This window comes from Vulpes vulpes, chromosome 9 (genome assembly GCF_048418805.1).
Source record: "Vulpes vulpes isolate BD-2025 chromosome 9, VulVul3, whole genome shotgun sequence".
NCBI lineage: Eukaryota > Metazoa > Chordata > Mammalia > Carnivora > Canidae > Vulpes > Vulpes vulpes.
In genome coordinates this window covers 6,342,738-6,361,312 of record NC_132788.1, presented here as the reverse complement: position 1 = coordinate 6,361,312, position 18,575 = coordinate 6,342,738, and the positions used below count along the sequence as shown (strand labels likewise).

Genomic DNA, 18,575 nt, shown 5'->3' with positions numbered 1-18,575 from the left:
GCACCATAATGCACTGGAGTGAGGCTGGCATTGGGGTCAGGGGTGCCCGGGAGGCTGAGCTGGAGGCCAAGACAGACCCCACTCTGCTCATACCTCCTCTGGCCCCGAGCCTCATCTTGCTGGTGCCACAGAGCTTAGGGCCTGGGGGAGGCTGACTCTTGCTCTTGCCCAAATATACAGGTCCCAAGGGTTTTCAGGCTGATGCCAATTCATTAATATGCATGAGAACTCTCCCTGCCAGACACGCAGGACCAGGGAGCTGGCTTCCTGTGTGCCGGCTGCTGCCTGGGGTCAGCTCTTGCTGGTGGCCGTGGAACCTGAGCTAGGGGAGAACTTTCTATGACTGGGGGCCTAGTGATGCCACTCAATGTGCTTGTCACCTCGGCGGGATTGTAAGTGTGAGGAGGGCTGGATGTCACCTTCTTTGTTGGCTCCCTGAGAAGCAGACCTCAAAGCAAGGATATTTATTTATTTATTTATTTATTTATTTATTTATTTATTATTTTTACATTTTTAAAAAAGATTTTATTTATTCGTCCATGAGAGACAGAGACAGAGAGAGAGAGAGAGAGACTGAGAGAGAGAGAGAGAGAGAGAGATATGGGCAGAGGGAGAAGCAAGCTCCCTGTGGGAAGCCTGATATGGGACTCAATCTCAGGACCCCAGGATCATGACCTGAGCCAAAGGCAGATGCTCAACCACTGTGCCACCCAGGCCTCCCCATTTTTACATTTTTAAAAATTTAAATTCAATTTGCTAACATAACATATAGTATAACACCCAGTGCTCACCCCATCAAGTGCCCTTCTCAGTGCCCGTCACCCAGTTACCCCATGTCCCCACCCACCTCCCCTTCTGCAACCCTTTGCGTGTTTCCCAGAGTTAGGAGTCTCTCGTGGTTTGTCTCTCTCTGTAAAATAAGTCAATCAGAGGACAATCATCATATGGTCTCACTCATAGGTGGACTATAAGAAATAGTGAAAGGGGGATCCCTGGGTGGCGCAGCGGTTTGGCGCCTGCCTTTGGCCCAGGGCATGATCCTGGAGACCTGGGATCGAACCCCACGTCGGGCTCCAGGTGCATGGAGCCTGCTTCTCCCTCTGCCTGTGTCTCTGCCTCTCTCTCTCTCTCTCTCCCTCTCTCTCTCTCTGTGACTATCATAAATAAATAAAAATTTAAAAAAAAAAAGAAATAGTGAAAAGGATTATAAGGGAAAGGAGGTGAACTGAGTGGGAAAAATTAGAAAGCAAGGATTTAAATGCAGGTGGTGTGTTCCGGAGGTGAGCCTGGGAAGGGCATGCAGGTGCTGGGGCCGGGGACCAGAGAAGGAAGTAGACACAGTTGTGCTAAGAAGGAAGTTACCACTGTGCTCAACGGGGCCCCACCCCGTGGGGACTTCTGGGGACCGCATGGAACCCACCCCGGTGTGGCAAGCAAGCTGCATTTACCCACCACGTGCAGTTTGTCCTTTGCGGGGGCTGCCTCTCGTGGGCCAAGCATACGCCTGGCCGCAGCAGCCTTCGCAGAGCCTGGCAGGCTCCCCGGGAGAAGTGGCTTCTGCGAGGTGGAAGGTCTGGTGGGCACGCCAGTCCTAGCTCTCCAGCCAGCCAGTCCCCTTCCGACCAACAGGGCCGTTACTGGGAGCTGTGTCCTCCTTTGATGTGGACCAGTCTATGCTCACCCATTCGTGTTGACATGAAGTGCGGCTCTCAGAGGCAACCTGGGTTTTCTAATTCCCACCTTCGTGGGAGGCTTCGGTCCCCCTCTCAGGGCTTGGAAGAGCGTTTTCACGCATTTCAGCTCCAATTGATGTTGAGACGCCAGCCGTCACCCCGTTCCTGTCACCTGTCTGCCTCCAGCAATGAATCCTGGGGAATCCTGGGGGTCCTGCGGGTCGCGCTGGACGGGTGCGTGAATTTGCAATCGTACAGGAGGAAGGAGCTAGAGAGACACTTGTTCAAACTTACATAAGAAGAATTAGAGGTGGTTAAAATTCATAGCTTTAGGGAATTTGGACTCACACCACCTCTATTTTAAAGTTCACAGAACCCAAGTTAGGAAAGGATTGAAAATCAAACAGACTTATGAATGGCTTTGTCAGAGCCCCTCAGAGTCCAGGTAACTAATATCAAAGGATAGGACCTTAATTTGGGGGGTTATTTATTTTGAAGGGGTGGGAGGGCTGGGAAGAGAGGTTGCATCCCTTTCTGCATTTCATTGCATTAATAAGGACCCGTGTCCTTTGTCTCTCTCTCCCTGTAGAATTTTCTTTCCAAGCAATGGTATGGAGAGATTTCCCGAGACACCAAGAACTGGAAGATTATCCTGTGTTTGTTTATTATACCCTTGGTGGGCTGTGGCTTTGTATCCTTTAGGTATGAACATGAATCACGTGATCGTGTGAGTGACTCTGCGTGTGTGTGTATGTGTGCGCACGTGCACATGTGCTCTGTGTAGAGGGTTATAAAGCCTGGAATTTATGATGATCAAGGTAGTGCCTACACAGCTGGGGATCTTCTTGGGTTTGATTTCAAATAGATAATAGTGTATCTTCAATACCCAAGGCAGAGGTCGGATGTATTGATCCTGCAAGGCCAGGGGCTGAGTTTTTATTGGGTCGGTCCTAGAAGGCGGTTCTGGTTCCCCTGTCCCCGGTCCCCACCGCCGCCTTGGGCCTGGCTTCACCTGTGGTCAGGAGGAAGGCCGCAGGCTCCACAAGCAGTGATGCTCCAGAAGGGAGTGATGGTGCTCTCACCTCTCGGTCCAGGAAGAAGCCCATCGACAAGCACAAGAAGATCCTGTGGTACTACGTGGCGTTCTTCACCTCCCCCTTTGTGGTCTTCGCCTGGAACGTGGTCTTCTACATCGCCTTCCTCCTGCTCTTTGCCTACGTGCTGCTCATGGATTTTCACTCAGTGCCACACTCCCCCGAGCTGGTCCTCTATGCACTGGTCTTTGTCCTGTTCTGCGATGAAGTGAGACAGGTAGGATGGTCCCCACGTGAGGCACTTCCTCCTTTCCTTGGCAGGTGGCATCTGCCTAGAGCCAATGAGGAGCTGAAGTTGCTTCTGAAGCTCCCAAATCATATTTTTTTCTGAAGGATGCGTTTTCGACATCACAGCACTGCAGTGAGGTTTCTTAGCACCAAGCTTGCTCCTTGCTGATTAATGTTAATTGATGGAAATGAATTACTCAGAATTGGGAATGTGTTCAAAGGGAAGATTGACCTTGGACTGTAAACCCATTCCTGCCATTACTGTCACCAAGGGAGGCAGAGAAGTTGGGGGTGGGGGGTTACTTTTAAGCTAAGAGCATCTTAATGCCCAGTGTGTCAGAGTCACAGTGTTGGAAAGTCTCTGTGGATTTCATGGAGTGCATCATGTGAATTATTCATGGTGTTTTCTGCAATTGCTTTGGGACCTGCATTTTTTGGCAGCCTGTCCCCACCACTGAACCCAAAACTTTAGGCCAGGCCTGGCACGTAACAGGTGCTCAGTTAGTAATTGTTCAATGGATAAATGTTGGTGGTGAAGGGGGATGCTGTCCCTAAACCATTATGGAAAGCCATCCCAGAAAATCTATTCAGACTTAGTGATTATTTGGACACCGCTGTTCCTATCACTTCTCTTATCCCTTTTGAGCCCAAACCCAACATCTTACCCATTCAATAAGAATGGTTTACATATTGATGTTTTTATGACGCTATGACCGGTGCTATGAGAGATTTGGAGGGACACAGCATGCTGGTCCTGACCTCGCAGAGTTGCTGCCTAGTGTAGGAATCCTAAATTGGTTTCAACTATCATGCCAAGTCTGATAGACTTTTTTTTGTGGCTTCCAGGGGCCCTGGGTTGAGGATGATTATGAGAATTTTTCTGTTCTCAGCAGAAGGGTGTCTTAATCGATAATCAACATGTACTGTGAGCGGGAGGGTAGGGAGGAGTCCTGGCACCAGTGCTTGCACCTGCCTTCCCCTGCTGAGTAGGTGCATGTGGGGGATAGAGATGGGGTAGAGATGAAGAAAGAACAGGGCAAATGACACAAGTCAGTGCTAAGCAAGGACAGATACAGGCTTTCCATCTACCAGCCACTATCCTCCAGGACGGCCCTGTGCATGTGCGGAGGATGCTGTGACCTCACGTCAGCCTCAGATGGACCCCACGTACTGACTTGAGAGGTTGCAGTTCCATCTAGGCACACGGGGGCTGGGACTTCAATGTATGAATTTGGGGGATTCAGTCCACCCCATAACCCTCCCATATGGGCTCTTTCTCCTGGCTGTCATCTTTTGCTAGTTCTCCTTTGACTTACTGTGTGTCAGCAGCGAGGGGGTGAAAATATCCTGCTGGAGAGAAGCAGAGATGGAAAGAGATTCAACATTTAAAGCAGAAATGGGCCCATGTCAATGTAAGGAAATGAGGGGACAGCAGCCTTTTCACTGGGAATCTCTTGAACACCATTGTTGGAGCTGGCTCTGCACGAGGGCACACATGTTCCCTTGTCCTAATCTGGTGTGACTGGGTTCTGGGGTCCTGCCTTCCTCCTTGTTCTCCACTTCCAGGTGTAGTTGACTGCCTTTTAAAGGCACATCAAGGAGCAAAAGGTGGCATCCCAGTGTAGCTATTGCAGAAGAGGGCAAAAGGTGAGGCTGGAAGGTTTTGTCGCACTGGACTCCATGGACTAGGAAGGTGGGGGCTCCTTCAGTGTAACCCTGTAGTGAGGCCTATGGAAGCAGGTGGAGCTGGAGGGCCCACCCAGGAGGTCATGCAGGACTCCAAGGGGCCCCTGGTGGCTTGAGTCCCACGTGTGAACTGGAGCTCTGTGGGCTTCGGCATGTATTCGGGGGAGCAGTGTAGGGTGCCAGGAAAGGCACGGGGTGTGTGAAGACTTGGGCAACACACTTCATGGTTCTGGTTTCTTCACATCAGGTGACCATCCCAACACCTTAAATGCAGTCACTGAGTAGATGGCATAATAGTGAATTCACAGCCCAGTGAGGAAAGAAGTCATGAGCCCAAAGTAAGCAGGGAGAGAGAGAGAGAGAAAGAGAGAGAGAGAGAGAGAGAGAGAGAGAGAGAATAGGGGTGAGCACAAAAAGTCAACAGAAATTGGAAATAGTATGGTAATAACTTACTTAATTTCTTTGATCATTTGATTCTTCATCCCTAAATGGGCATCTTCTCTACTGTACAAGATTATTGGGGGCAGGAAGCCCCGGTGCCCTCCATGGTAGCCTGTGGGTCTCATCCAGCACCAGCTCTGCTGCTAGGTCCTTTGCATTTCTCCAGCTCCTCCTGCATATGCTGCTGTTGCCCAGAAGCGAGTGGCGTGGAAATGGCCCAATGCAGATGTTTGTTTCTTATTCATATTTAACCTCTAGGGGTTAGCACAGGGATGGCGTCGGCCCATTTCTGGCAGGTGTGTGTATGTGTTTTAAGAAATGAGCTGGTGAGCCAGGGTCTTCCTCATTCAGGCCCAGAGCTGTGCTGTGACCGGGAGCAGGCAGGGAGCCACGATGGTGGCTTGTGAGGCCAGAGCGAGGGAGATGCTGGAAGCCGGCCTGAAGGGGCTTGGAGGTGTCCTTGGGAGCAGAGGGTGCTGTTGGTAGTTGCTTCTTGGAATGGTTGCTAAAAAGTAAAAAGTTCTTTTCTTGCTTTTCCCACTCCTCATTCATGCTCCCAGTTACTTTTCCACGAGTCTCGGGCCTGACCCTGCCTCTTTCACAGCATTTAGGCACAGAAGCTGCTGTGAAAGTCCAGACATTGCTTGGTTCCTCCAGGCATCTAAAGAAGGCACGGGGCCTTTTTTAGGAAGACAAGAGACAGGGCTTATTCTGAGTTGCTGTAGAGGACAGGGTTTGGCATGAAAGGATGGGGTGGGAAGATATGTCTTGGCATAAGCCAAACACTTCATTCACACATTCTTCCTTTTGATAAGTATTTACTGAGCACCTACTAGGTGCCAGGCACTGTTCTAGACACTGAGGATACAGCAATGAACCAAACACACAGATATCTTTGGCCTTATGGAGCTTGTCCTTATGGAGCCAGTTACAGAGGCTCAGCAGGGTCATTTCTAGGAGCTTCCAAGGAGAGAACAGCGCTGCATGATGAATCTTATATTTACTGGGAGGTTGGCCTAGAGGACTCGAAATATTGAAATTTGAAGTCCTTGGGTCACAAACATCTCCATACAATGTTGTATGTACATTTAACTATTAAGTCATTTATTTGAAGAAGTCTCAGGACACATGCATTTTGTTTGGAGAAGGACCCTGGGCAGGTGCCGTGTGAAGTATTGCCCAGCAGTGTGAGGTGTTGCCCAGGAGTGTGAGGTGTTGCATATATCAGGGACACTGAGCAGAAGGAATGATGGGCAGGTGGGCAGGAACCTTGGGGAGGGAAGTGGGCTGCAGAGGTGCCTGGGTAAGGTAATGCACTTCCCAGTCATTCCCCGGGCCTGCCGGGAGGAGGTGATGCCCACAGGTTCTGGCTGAGACCCCTGTTCTCTCTACATTTCTAATGGATGATGTTTGATGGGGGTGAGTGATGATGCAGGCATATAGCTTTGGACAAATGTTTCTTCTCTTTGCTTTTATTTATTGTTTTATTATTTTTAAAAAGATTGTATTTATTCATGAGAGACACAGAGGCAGAGACAGAGGCAGAGGGAAAAGCAGGCTCCCTGCGGGGAGCCCCATGTGGGACTCGATCCTGGGACCCTGAAATCATGCCCTGAGCCAAAGGCAGATGCTCAACCACTGAGCCACCCTGGCGTCCCTCTTCTCCTTCCTTTTAAGCATCACTTTTTGTTGTTGTTGTTGTTACTTGAAGAGTTTAATGAAGGGGCTTAGATAGATAGGTCTGCCAACTGGGTTTTGTTTTTTGGGTTTCCGTAGTTTCTTTCTGGTCTCAGCTAGTAGAGCGATGCCATGTTAAAGGCTAAGTTTCTCAAGCATCACTTTGAACGGACCAGTTTGGCCCAGCAGTCCTGTGTGTTAAGGCGGTGGTAGGGGGGCGCCTCGGGCTGAGGGCTGGAAGCAGGGATTCAGGTCGGACGCTGCTGCTCCTGCAGTCTGAGCGCTGGGCTGCCGGACAGGGCCTCCAACAGTCTCCTCGTCAAGGAATCCGACGCACGAGGTCGCTGTTTCTCTTCTGGCTGCACACTCCTGCCGCTGGAATCCTCAGTTCGCTTTCCTCCCAGAACCTGCTCGGCTCACCTGGCTCCGTCTTAATTAACCTAATTCACACTTGTTAGGAAAAAAAAAAAAGAGAGAGAGAGAACCAAACAGGATGTTACCTGTTTTAGGTTGTGTCTGTGCATCACCAAGTGCACTCTCCTGTGGTCTCCTTCCCCGGGGACAGATGTAATTTGCTAAATTGAAATTTTCAACCAGGGAAGTCTGTAAGTACAAATGTCCCAGAGTCAAATTGTGGATGTTTATGTAACACGAGATGAGTTCCACACCCCGCTTCGTGGCAAGCACTGTTCAGCCTTAAGGCTCATTGAATCCCCAAATCCTGAAACATATGGTGAAGTGTGGTTCTGATACTTTATGAATTTAGCCCATCTCTGTCATTCCTTCCATTCAGAAAAGAGGACTCTGTTCATACAAAAAAAAAAAAAAAAAAAAAAAAAAAGCTTTCTCAATGATGTGGTGCCTCCAAGCCCCAGAATCAATCTATTTAGGGTTTTTCCCATCATTCAGGGCACGATTCTGGGGCTGGGGCTGCTGCTTGCCCTGCATCTATCTGGATCCCAGACCAGGGTTTCACAGGGGTAGCAGGTGACAGGTAGGGCCCATCCCATCCGCTCTCATTTTGCAGACGCTTCTTGGCAGGTAATCAGTGAGAGGACAGTGAGGGATGCTGACTCGGTTTCTGGACCCACCGCCTCAGCCATCCCACAGAGGTGCGTGGTCACCCCGGGGGCCGGGGATTTTATTTCCTTGGTGCTTGATTTCGTAAGGCCCTCACCACCCTCGTCCACTAAAGCTGCCGTTCACATTTATAAATGAATACAAGGAAATACTTCTTGAGAAACTGATGATGTTTCTTGAATCCCTTCCAAGTCTGCAGTTGCAGGATCTCTGGGGGATGTAGTGAAGCAGCGTGATGGTGCTGAGGATGAAAATCTCTGAACCTCAGAACCCCCACTTGCTGGCCACCTGCCTCGGGCAAGTCCCTTCACTTCGTTTCCTTAGGCTTTATTTTCGGGTGCAAAATAGGGAACGCGATACCTGAGTGTCAGGGGGACCCATATCGGGGAGCTCATTTAGTAAAATCGAAAGGTTCAAGTTGATGACGCCTCCTTGCCCCTGCTTTCCTGCCTCCCACGAGGAGGTGCGCTGGTGTCCTTACCTGCGCTCACTTGGGCTTTGCCTCACCTTCCCTCCAGGCCTGACCATGCGTCATTTTAAAGATGTCTAATGACTGCCTTGGCCCCGGGGCCAGCAGACTCCTTGAGAATTAGTGTCGCACCTAATCTCACCTTCTCCTGTGCCAGGAGAGTCCTGTGAGCTCTCAGAACACGTGTTTGAAATGGAGGGACAGACGAAAGGGTGGGCAACCACCCTGGAAGCCCCCAGGCCCCACAGGCAGGTGACCAAGAGGCCGTCCAGATGCGGTCTTCTACTGGATCATCCCTCTTTATCTCCCGACATGCTTTCTTTGGAGAAATCATGCCAATATGCACAAATGAGGAAAGGATCGCCTGAGGCACATTTTTCCCATCAGTCATTTCGGCGACCACATCTGCCCTCCCAGGTGCCACATAGAATACTTGTGGGCAAATTAAAAAAAAAAAAATCCTTTTATCAAGATGTTTTATTGCCGTGTGCAAAAAAGTATTTACAAATTTACAATGAATACACAAATCTGTGATGACGACAGTATGGACAATACCCTCTAGAATTGTGCAGTGCACAGCGTACACCACGGTACTGGGGGCCTGGGGCTTCCACATTTGCCCACACAGGGTGCGCCCATTGTCTGCGGGTTCATCTTTAAAGAACCATAAGGAGCATGAGTTCTTTTTCTGACTTCGTCAGCAACACATGCATCAGGGAACAGCAAGCGTGCAACCTACTTTCCAATCCCTCTGGAATATCACAGGGCATGTGGTAGGACACACTGTTGGCTCTGAAGGGATCTGGGGAAAAAAATGTGTGAACATTTAAAAAAAAAAAAAACACTTGGAAGCAGTTGATGTTCTCTCTCTGTCCTTTTGTGTGCTGCAGTGGTACATGAATGGGGTGAATTATTTTACTGACCTGTGGAATGTCATGGACACGCTTGGGCTTTTTTACTTCATAGCAGGCATTGTGTTTCGGTAAGTAGGGCCTCACCACTCTTCCTGGTTTCAGGTGCCTTTGGGATTTTCTTGGGTGGAGAGGTGAAGGAAGGATCTTTGATATTTCAAGCCCAAGATGAACTTGTCTCCCCCACCCCCACCCCCAAATTCGAGATGATTGCAAACACCACGGTCTCAGCCTCTTAGGGACACGGCTCGGTGGGCATAAAGTTGCATCTCCACTCTTCTTCCTCGTGGTGATCTATCCTTGAAATGTTGTCCACAATGTTTCCCTCTGAGCGTGCAGAATTTGAGGCAGATGATTAGCAATTGAGGAGTGCAGACTGTGATGAAGATGGTCGGTGTCATGTGGCATATTCATTTTGCACCAGATAATCTTTGAAAATATGCTTGGCTTCTGCTTGAACGCTGGCCATGGATCCTGTCCTCCCCAAGCCAGAGTATATGATGAGAAAAACCAATCTGGAATCACTGTTGAAAAGCAATGTGTACTCCATGTGATAGAGAAATTGAGGCACGCCCAGACCATGGCTCATATTGCCCACGGCCGCATCCCTCCGGGTCGGCCTGCCCAGGTAGCTTCAAAGTAAAGCTCATGGTCATATGTGAGCTCTCCACATGGTGTTCCCTCTGCAGAGAAGCCTGACTCTTCCTATTTACACCTACCCATGCCCACTCTGCAATTTGAAGTGAGTAAAAACTCAATATCCTCCTCCAGTAATTTTCCTTCCCTCCGTGGGTTCAACCTTTGAACCACATGATCTCTAGAGAATTCCAGGGAGAAAGCATATATGGCTTTCCATGAACACATTAGCAGGTGGTCAGCGAATCAAATGATCTGGTGCGAATGAACTAAGTCTCATTAGGGGGAACCTGGTGAAGCCAAGTCCCAAGTGGTTGGGCAGGGACGGGGATCGGGATCGTTATAGGGACCGAGGGAGCCTGGAAGTTAGTGACAATGTGACTGGGTCCTTGGAGTAGTTGTGTTTTGGGATGAAGGATTCAAGGGACAAGAACTCTGAAAACTCTGTCTTATGCAACGTCGTTGCTTTCCTGGAGGCCACGTGAACAGAAGACCAGTGACGGACCAGTGGTGTCCTTGGCCTGTTCCTACTCACGCTTGGTGGCCCTGACTCTGTTTCTTCGTGTTTGATTATTTTTAAAAACAAAATTTTGAACTGTTTTGTCAATAACTCACACATTCTGCTCCCCTTCCTTCCATAGGCTCCACCCTTCTAATAAAACCTCATTGTATTCCGGACGGGTCATCTTTTGCCTGGATTACATTATATTCACCCTAAGGTTGATCCACATTTTCACCGTAAGCAGAAATTTGGGACCCAAGATTATAATGTTGCAGAGGATGGTAAGAACGGAGAATATTTGTGGTTGCCATTCTGCTCGCTAGACCCAGACTTCCTCCCATTGTCGGTAGAAGGGTGTTGTCCATAGATATGTCACAATCGGTGAGGTTTGCTTTCCTCGGTGTGTTTTCATCAGGGACCTCTCCTGGTGGAGATTAAAATTTAACAGGAGATGACTAGTAGGAGCAACCAGCTAGTTAAGCGCATTGGACTCTTTACCAGGTGCTTTCATTTGAGTCACATGAGTCAAACTGAGTCACAGCTCAGTAAGAGCATAGGTAGGATAGGGATGTTTATACCCATTTTATAGATGTGGGTCATGGAGGTTAATATGTTTGTCTGGAGGTGTGCAGTGGGTCAGAGCTGCAATTCTATAGCCACGTTGTATAGGTGTGGGATGAGCACTACCGGCCCAGTTTCATAAGGATGTCCAAGGGAAAGCTAATTGCACACTGATGATGTTGGCTTCCTAAGCTTGTTTTCCAGATGACCCAAACCTCCCGTGCTTCAGTCTTTAAATCAGATGGGCATTTGGATTAGCTCATCTGGAGGTTGCTTTCCAACACTGAGGTTCTTTGAGTTTGTGGTTTTAACTCAAAGCATATCTGAGGCATCAAGTCACCATGAAGTCATGCTGTGTGTGCAAAAAGTAAAAAAAATGAAACTGCACATTCTTGTCTAATAAAGATAGCTTTTATTTTCCTAAAGAAAAGAAAACAAAAAACCCCCGAGGACACCATGTAGGGATTTCAAGAATGTGAGTGTGATGAGAAGGAGAGCAGGACAGGTATTCCAGAGTTAGATCTCCCATCCAGAAAGTTTCTGTGGCTGAGCTGGTTTGGAGACCTACAAGCAAAAATGCATCGTTTTTTTTTTTTTAATTCTAGAAGATAGAGGTCCCAAGATCCTAAGGTGGCAATGGCCATTTTTAAAAAATTATGGAGAACCCTGGGTATCTAGAACCTTCACCCCTCCCTGTGGTCAACTGAGTAGATGAGCCGCCCCAGGGCACAGACCTGACTCCCTTTTCTTGTCGTCCCTTGACAGCTGATCGACGTGTTTTTCTTCCTGTTTCTGTTTGCCGTGTGGATGGTGGCCTTCGGCGTGGCCAGGCAAGGGATCCTCAGGCAAAACGAGCATCGCTGGAGGTGGATATTCCGCTCAGTTATCTACGAGCCCTACCTGGCCATGTTCGGCCAAGTGCCCAGCGACGTGGATGGTGAGCCTGACTTGGCCTGGGAGGGGACCTCCTGGGGACAGGTGGTTGCTTCCAGGACCTACCTCCAGGGGTCCCTGCTCTGACCCACAGCTGGAGTTGGGCCAATACCAGGGAGTGACATTGACCTTCCCAGCCTCGTCTTGGTGTCTGAGTGGGATTTTATGTCCGCCTTGCAGATGGGCACAACATGTCAGTCTGCAATTTTCAAACTTCTTAAAAATAGCGTTGCTTATGTTTTCAATAGTGATGTGGCAATTGACAGCAACAAACCTCACTGGTGTAGAAATGAGTGAGTTGTACTCTCTTATATAACTGGGTGCCCCATTTATTTCAAAAAGAGCAATATTGAAAATTTTGCACTGGAACCTGAAACGTGAACTTCCGGCCTTAGCCACTGCCAACTCTCTCTTAGGGGCAGGATAGCGGTGGCACAGGTGGCGTTAACGCGCACACACCCAGTCTACTTAAGGAAAGTGTGGGGCGTGTGCAGACCAGCACATGCTTTGAATGAGCTGTCGAAAGCATCTTTATGATGCTGACAGTAGCCTGGACTTGTCATGCTCTGTCCTGCCACGACACGACGATCCCAATGTATCCCCTGCCCTATTGGTTGCATTTCTCAGCTCCCTGATGTTTCCTCGATTGTCCTTGTGGCCTTGAGACTCCTGGCTTCTTCTGCTGCAGCCTCTTCCAAGACCTTAGCCCTTTTCCTATGCCCTGGTGAAAAGGCACCCTGTTGGCATTATTTCCCTTCCACACACTGTACTCACCATTTTCCCTAAGGGAGCACATCTTGTCCCCAGGACAACCATACACCCCAATGGCTTTCATCTTATGTGAGGACTTGGACTTTCACCAAGGCCCCTATTCTAGGGTCTGTTGCTAGTGTTAACACAATTGGGCAAATCCCATCCTTGACATCTCCTGTGATTTCATCCCTCACCTCTAATCCATTAGTTCATTGTGTTGATTTTAATCTCCTCAATGTCTATGGAACCTGAATGCTTCTAACCATCCCCACCAGCCCAAGCCATCCTCATTATGCGATCATCGTCTTGTGCTCCCCCGTCCCCACCCTGAGGTGCCATAGTACTGCTCCTTCCAGAGGGCCCTCGCTTTACCTTTCACTTTCTACATCCTCAGGTACCACATATGACTTTGCCCACTGCACTTTCACTGGGAATGAGTCCAAGCCGCTGTGTGTGGAGCTGGATGAGCACAACCTCCCCCGGTTCCCCGAGTGGATCACCATCCCTCTGGTGTGCATCTACATGCTCTCCACCAACATCCTGCTGGTCAATCTGCTCGTTGCCATGTTTGGGTACGTGCTCAGTCACGAGTTGCCCCGGGTGGTCATGGTGTGGCAGGCCATGTGCCAGGTGGGGCTGGAGGCACCAGGAGCAAGCATGTGAAGGTCCGCCCTTGAGGAACTTGTGTTAGAACTTAGGAGACTGGTGGTCCGGATGGGGTGAGGTCTTAAAGGGACTATATTAAAAATACAATATGTCCCTATTAGCTGTGCTGTAAGTTTATGTGACGCCACAGCCAGGCACCTGTGACACCGTCCAGCACGTCTACGCTCTGTATGTCTAGCATGCTTTCAGCCATCTCCATGTCGAGTGCCACGACGTGGGTGTGATGCTGGGGCGGTGCAGTTCCTCCCCAACCTGCGTGTTTTCTGTGGGCTCCATGGCGTGGATTCTAGAGTTGAAAGGACTCAGCCTCTAGTTAGTTGCTGCTTTAACATTTTTTAGTTTAAATACGATCACGAGAGCAGTCAGAAGAGTGACTTTCTTTTGGGGGAGCTCATGTCTCATGAAGTTGAGGAAGAGTATGATGGTGACTATAAGAAGTCTTTGTTGCCTTTGGCAGTTCTCCTTATTACTTTGAGAAAATCATGGTTTTTGCTTCCCTTCATCTTTCTTTGGAGGATTTCCAGGGGTTCCAGTGGCTCTTTTAAGGGGAGCACCGTAGTATGTGATTACTTTAAGGTAGGTAGTCATTTTGAGTCCGTGACCCCGGCACAGATGGACAAGGTAGCAACAAAATCTCCTTGTTAAACCTTGGGGTGGAAGAGAAACACTGTCAGAAACCGAGAAACTCTGAAAGACAAGATAAACACTTTTGATCTTGTAAAGCAGGTGTTGAAGGTAAAGGTTTAATCTCAAATGAAGTCCTATGATACGGGATAGAATGGGGGAAATGCGTGTGGGCAAAGACTTTTGATTCCTAATGTAGAAAGAGCTTCTGCAGATTGATAGCAGAACGAGGACCCAGTAGAAAATTGGTGGAGGAAGCGTGGGCCAGAGAAGGAAAATTCAAAGGGCAGAAAACCACATGCCAGGGGGCTTCATCCTGTGGATGGGAAGAACCAGATGAAGCCAACGAGATCCTGGCTTAGGACCCATCAGATGAACAGAAACTTCAAAAAAGCCACTTGTGTTGGGGATGAGGCCGGGAAATGGGCACTGTTGCTGGCAACGTGAAATGTCTCTAAGTCCATGGACAGTGATGTGAAAAAAGTTATTAAGAGGAAACACACACACAAATCTTTGGCCCAACTCTTTTGTATCTGGGAATCTATCCTAAGACATAGATACAAGGATACTTGTTGGATCATGGTTTGATGACTGTTGATAGGAGGATGGTCAAGTAAAGCTTGTTATAGGTGACCAAGTTTCGTGCAGGTCTTACAAAAGGTAGATCTCTATTTACTGACTTGAGAGGATAATTTTGTTAAATATAAAAAGCAAATCGCAGACTAATTTTTATGCTATAGCCTCATTTCCTTTCAGTAACAAATAAGGAATGAAAAAGAATCAAGCATGTATTTCACTTGTTATACTGATCACGTATTGCTTTCAGAATTTAGAAGAAAATAAGAAAAAGACAGTTGTCACATAGAGCCCTGGGCTCCTGGGAGACCAAGGATTTTGGATGAGGGTCAGTGGACTCCCTTTGCACAGGGCTGGGTGGGAGCACGTGCCTTTGGGGATGTCACCCACCCATCAGGCTGAGCAGTGAGTGGCCATCTGGTCTTCTGTGTACAAAGAAGTCCTCCCCTGGTCCAGCCTCTATACTGCAGCCACAGTCATGTTTCTAAAATGTCACTGCTGTACTTAAAATTCTGGAAGGATTTGAGTGTTTCCCCATAGCTTTCAGGATAAATTTCAGGCTCCTCAGCTTTTTCCCAAGGCTGTCCATGACCTGGCTTTTGAACACACCCAGGCACCTCACTGTCCCTGGGGGGGCCCCTGGAGTCCATCCCAAAACAAGGTGATCTTTCACATTCTGCAAATGCTGGTCCCTCTGCTGGGATTACTTGCTCCATCTTGACGGTCTCTTGCCCCAATCATGCTGGCCTTTTCAGGAGCTATGCATCATCCTTTGTCCAAGTGGTCCCCGATGCCCTCCCCACTTTGTGTAGAGATTCCTTGCACCCCTTGGGCAATGACAACCTTTTCTCCTTCTGGATGGTAAGTTCTAGAGTGTGGAGATTGGGCCTGTCTTAGCACCTGGTACCTTGTGGGTTGGATGAACGAAAAGAATGGGGCTTCTCCTGTGTTTAGTTCATTATCCAGTTATCATGTAGGAGCCTGGCTTCTGGGGGTCATACTCCCTGAGAAGCATCAGCGGTGAATAACAGACCAGCAAGGGCTTCATCACATAGATGTATAATGCTCATTCTGTGGCAGGTGCCTGGGCTCCAGAGACCATGCGGCTGTTGTCTCCATGTGGGCTTAAAGAGGGAATGGGCTGCCATCTCCACCACCACCCCCAACTGGTGGTCAGGAGTCAGGGAGCTAGGCAGTGTCTGGGTCAAAGCTGCAGAGAGAGGTGAGAGATGCTGGGTGATTAGGTGGCCACATGAGAGCAGGAAGCGAGGACAACTCCCAACGTGAAGCTAGGGCAGAGAATAAATGGGATGGTTTGGGGTCGTAATTTACAGTGAGGACATACCTTTGTGACCTTTACACAGAACACTGGCTAGGCCCTGTGGAATCTGACCACCAATCTAATTTCTGCAGAAATTAAAGAAAAAGGGCCGACAGCTCCCAATGCCATGACAATTGAGCTCCACTAATTTGGTAAATCTCAGAGAGGCACAGAGTACAGTATTACTTAGAGCTGTCCTGAGTCTGTGTGCTGTGAGATAGTCACAGGAGCCCTTCTCGAGGACCATGCCACATTGGTAATCCATTATCTGCATTACAATCATGAACTGGTACAGCTTGGAGCTTGCAAGGACTGGGACCCAGCCTGTAAATTTTCAGGTTGAGGAAGTGAATGCCCGACAGCTCCATGACCACGGCTCGGGCCACACCTGTCAGCTTACCAGTGTCCATTCAAGACTTAATGCAGTTCTCCTCCTCAAGAGACCTCAGCCATGACACAGAACCCTCCCATCGCCCATTCAGTGGTGAGGTGTGTCAGCTTGGGAGCATCCCTTCTCTTGGCGGGCTTTCTAGAATAGACCTGGGTTCAACAAGAGACCTTCTCTTCATTAAGACCTGTCTGGGAACTTGTGAGCAGCAAGAGCCTTCCCCTTACCATCCTTGGGCTAAATAATCAGAACACTGTTTTCTGGATGGTTGTGGTTGTTCTTCTGAGCTTTGTGAGCCAACAGCCCTGGGCTGTGACCCCTGTCTGGCACCATATCCAAATATTCATTTAAAAGCTTAGCCATACACAATGGCAACCTTATGAACTGTAACCTAAATGTGCACTTGGGAATTTTAAAGCAGTATTGAAGTGCTCTCCAGATGCTACTCAATGGGGAGATGTAATGGATGTGATTATTCTGCATTAAAATTATCGATCACAGGCCCTATGTGGCTTATCAGAGCATGAAGTGAACGTAAAGTCAGCAGATGACTCTGGGTCATCTCAACACGCAGCTGTGATGCTTGCGGGTGGGCACCATGTCCTGGAGATAAATCCACCCTATGCGTTCCTTCCCAAGAGGACTATCTCGATCCAGGATAATTTCTATAACCCAAATACATTTTAGCCTTAGGAGTAATATATGCTCGTTATGAATATGCAGAAAATAGAAAAAAGGAAACAATCACCTGATACCAACTAAAGGTTTGGTGCCACTTCATCTGGCTAAGGAGGGCTCTTGAAATGGATAAAAGAAGGAAAGAAAGAAAGAAAGAACGAAAGAAAGAAAGAAAGAAAGAAAGAAAGAAAGAAGAAAGAAAGAAAGAAAGAAAAGAAAAGAAAGAAAAGAAAAGAAAAGAAAAGAAAAGAAAAGAAAAGAAAAGAAAAGAAAAGAAAATATAATGTGGTCATGAGAAGAGCTCATGTTTACTGATACTCTTCTGGGCCCCACCATCCAAGTGCCCGTCATGGGCTACCTTACTTAATTATCGATCATTTTTGTGTAGGTGCGGCTTTCTTATCATTTTGCAAATGAGGAGTTGGAAGCAGAGAGAAGTCTACATACAATATACATACAGTATAATAAGTCCACATACAAGATACATACAATATAATACAATAAATAATATAATGTAGTATAACAGTATAATAGAAGACAATATCATATAAACAGCTCTGAAAACTCTGTTTCAGGGACTGAGGAGCACGGCGGGGGGTGGGGGTGGGGTAAGAAGTGTGATGGAACATTGGGGGTGGATCAGCAGGGCTGAGCAGCGGGGACATTTGCTCAGAGGACCCCTAGCTGGGAGCCCAGAGCTCAGAGCCTGGCCTGGGAGGGCGAAGCAGGGGAGATAAAGCAGCTGGGAGAATTAGCCACTGAGGAAGGTGTAATGGTCGGCCGAGGCCAGGGGTATCTTTTATGCCATGTTAAAGAAGTTGGACATTTTCTTGCAGGCGGAGGGAGATCTTGTGGGTCTTTAGTCAGGGACGTGGCAGTCTTGATTGGGTTACTCTGATAGCAAAATACTAAACCAAGTTAGCAGTTCAAAATTCAGTGCGGTGAAATTGTTTGGCTGTCTCTTACTGTTGACTTTGTGCCTTTTTTTTCCTTTTTTTTTTTTTTTAATGCTGTAGAACAAGAGGGGAACCAGAATGCACAGGATGGGACACTGGGAGGCCACAGAAGTCAGGGTCCCCAGGGTCACAGGGCAGTTCTGGCCGGATATTGCTGGCGTGTTGGGGAAGGAGTAACAGATGGAAAATGTATGAAATCTGTGAAAAGCTTACAGGAGGTGTTTCCTGATTGAAATCTAGCTGGCAAGTTTCTTGTCTTTCAATTTATTCTAAAATTCTGCCATTGTTTTAGCAACTACTTTTCCTTTGTGATTTTTTTTGCAGACTTGACATTCTGTTCTGTTGATTAGTCTGTTTTGGTTTTTACTACCAAATGGCTTTAATTACTGACTTTAAAAAAAATTATTTTAGCATCTGTTGTACAAGTTCCTCTCATTATTCTGATGCAAAACCTTTTTTTTTTTTTTGGCTTTTCTTGTATATTTAATAATATGGAGGCGCCTAAGGCATGAGGCGCCTGAAATCCTTTCTTCTTTCCCCTTCAAAAAAAAAGTCTTCTGAATTTTATTGTGATGTTGTGAACTTTGCAGACTCATTCAGGGGAAGCTGGCATCTTTAAAAGATGGTATCTTACCATACAGAAAAAAAATGGTGTAATTCTCCATTTATTCAAATATACAGTTTGGTGGTGATGTTTAATGGTTTTTTCCTATAGATCTGGA

The 18,575-nt window shown here is 47.9% G+C and overlaps 1 protein-coding gene across 1 annotated transcript in view; it reads left to right on the top strand.

Moving 5' to 3' along the window:
• Window positions 1–18,575, top strand: part of TRPM8 (transient receptor potential cation channel subfamily M member 8) — a 77,011-nt gene that overhangs the window by 40,430 nt on the left and 18,006 nt on the right. The window contains exons 15-20 of the mRNA XM_026006160.2: window positions 2,263–2,375; window positions 2,768–2,984; window positions 9,239–9,330; window positions 10,537–10,678; window positions 11,724–11,895; window positions 13,039–13,216. Coding sequence (XP_025861945.1) covers window positions 2,263–2,375; window positions 2,768–2,984; window positions 9,239–9,330; window positions 10,537–10,678; window positions 11,724–11,895; window positions 13,039–13,216 — 914 coding nt within the window. The remainder of the gene's footprint in view (window positions 1–2,262; window positions 2,376–2,767; window positions 2,985–9,238; window positions 9,331–10,536; window positions 10,679–11,723; window positions 11,896–13,038; window positions 13,217–18,575) is intronic.